Below are 2,236 nucleotides of genomic sequence, written 5' to 3' on the forward strand. Positions count from 1 at the left end.
AAAAAAAAAAAAAAAGTGAAATGCAGAAACTGTAATTGAACTCCAAACCCAGAAAAAAGGTTGAGAAAGAAATTGAATTCAAAACTTGTTGTACCTTCGTTGGAATTGGGAAGAAACCCATTTGATGGAGCCTTCATAGTTTATAGAAAAAACAAAACTTTGGTTTGGTGCAGGAGGAAACAGAGTTCTTCTTCAGCCAAAAATAAACAACGAATCTGTTGTTATTTAGCTCTGCTACTCTAAAAGGGCAAGAAGAAGAAAAAGAGAGAAGAGAGCATGAGAGAAACTAAAACAATTGATTTTGAATACAAAAATCATTCCAGTAAGAAAAACTTTTTTTTTTTTTTAACTCATAACAAATATTTTGAAGCTTCAGAGCAAATTTTTAAGCTCTTATTAAAAAGCTTTAAAACTTTTATTTCGTGTTTCTGCAGATTCTCTCAAGTGTTTCTTTTTTAATACTAATTTTGGGGTTTTATTATTATTATTAAGGATTGGGATCGGATACATGCGAGAGAGAGAAGATGAAATCTTTTCTTATGCCCTCTGACGTGGCACCCCCCACTTGATGTCTTCTTCTTGTCCGTCCCCACCCCTTTTTATTACTCTTACTCTTTTTTACTTTTTCTATTATTACAAATTTTAATCTTTATTGTAATTTTATGTTGTTGGAAAGAAAAAAAAAAAATAGTCCATGGTTGTTTTTAAAAAAAATCTGTTAACTTTCCCTCGTTTTTATAACCATGTTTTTATTTTATGTTTTACTTCACCTATATGAAAAATTTCTTATCAAAGGTTCAAATACATTAGAAAAACAAAAATTCATGTAATTAGAGAAATATTGTTTAGTGTTGTCATATTAATTAGTAGAATAACCGGATTTGTTGAGAATACTTGGATTAGGTTCGGCTGGATCGACAAGTGCAAAGCCAAATGAAGTAAAGTTTTAATACTATTTAATTAACTAAATCCAAAATTATAAAACTCCATTTAAAGATGTCCCACTTTTTTCTTTATGTTAGGATTCTTTGTTATTATTTAGATTATTAAAATTCTTTTTTAAAATTATTATTTTAATATATTCGTATAAACCAACAAGATCATAAAAGCTCACGCATATTTTTTGTTGATATTATCATGAATAGATATCGATATAAACTCATTTCTTTATGGATTGGTCCAAATTGAGACATGTATGTCCGTTTAATGCATGAAAAAGAACAAAAAAAATAACCAAACAAACATTGGAAATATATTATTATTTTAAAATGCATTACGAAAATAATAGTATTTTAATTACTTGATTATGATTAGAATAATATTCCTTTTGATACGCAATGGAGCACCCACTAGCCGCAAAAGGAGGAGAACTCCACATGTTTACAGAGCTACGGACATCATTATACTCCAATTAAAGCTTAGCTTCATGTGTAATAATTATATTTTTCAGGATTTATAGTAATTATTAATCTTCTGAACTTTTTTAATCAAATACTACTACAATAAAGTGTTCTTTTCTACTAAAATTAATGTATAAAGTGCTTTACAATTAATCTGGACGGGGGGAGTAGAGTAGTTCCTTACTTTCAGCTCTCTACGTATAAATAGAAAAATGTTATAGAGCCTTTCCATTTCAACGCCATCTTTCTTATTGATTTTAAAATTTTATATAGTATGATTTCACTTTTGTTTCTGGAAAACAGGTAATTTTATTTAAATTTTCAGAATTATTCAGTATATATATATATGCATTTAGCGGGGATGTTTTGACCTAATTATCACCTTTGTGTTTTATTAATGTTGTAGGCTAGTCTATGTTAAGAAAACCGGAATTTGATTTGGAACATTTAAAATATGTTTCGTGAACAACTCTGACTCTTTCCAAAGTAGATATTCTTTACTGAATTTGTCAATACTAGCTACTTTCAGAAGATGATTGTTCGATGTATAGTTGTATACAATTAACTGATATTCTGATTTACTTTCCCTTTTAATATATATTGCTCAAATACCAGAATTTGTGTTGATAAAAATGATATTTGAATATGTTAACTAATATTTGAATTTCTTATTTTTTTGAAGAAAAAAAAAAACTAGAGTAGTATTTTGATCAAAACAGAAGAAAATAAATACGTTAAACCATTTCCACACATTGAATATAAAGAACTCAAGTTTACGTACAAGTAGTCAAATACAACATATGAGATATCAGTATGTCAGTCACACCATTGAATAA

General features: G+C 27.8%; 1 protein-coding gene across 1 annotated transcript in view; it reads right to left on the reverse strand.

Annotated features, from left to right (window-relative positions):
- The window catches only part of LOC104756263 (auxin response factor 19), an 8,581-nt gene extending 8,111 nt beyond the window's left edge, over positions 1-470 (reverse strand). Inside the window, exon 1 of the mRNA XM_010478823.2 lies at positions 95-470. Coding sequence (XP_010477125.1) covers positions 95-137 — 43 coding nt within the window. The 5' untranslated portion in view covers positions 138-470. The remainder of the gene's footprint in view (positions 1-94) is intronic.

The sequence above is a fragment of the Camelina sativa genome, chromosome 17, assembly GCF_000633955.1.
Source record: "Camelina sativa cultivar DH55 chromosome 17, Cs, whole genome shotgun sequence".
NCBI classification, from domain to species: Eukaryota; Viridiplantae; Streptophyta; class Magnoliopsida; order Brassicales; family Brassicaceae; genus Camelina; species Camelina sativa.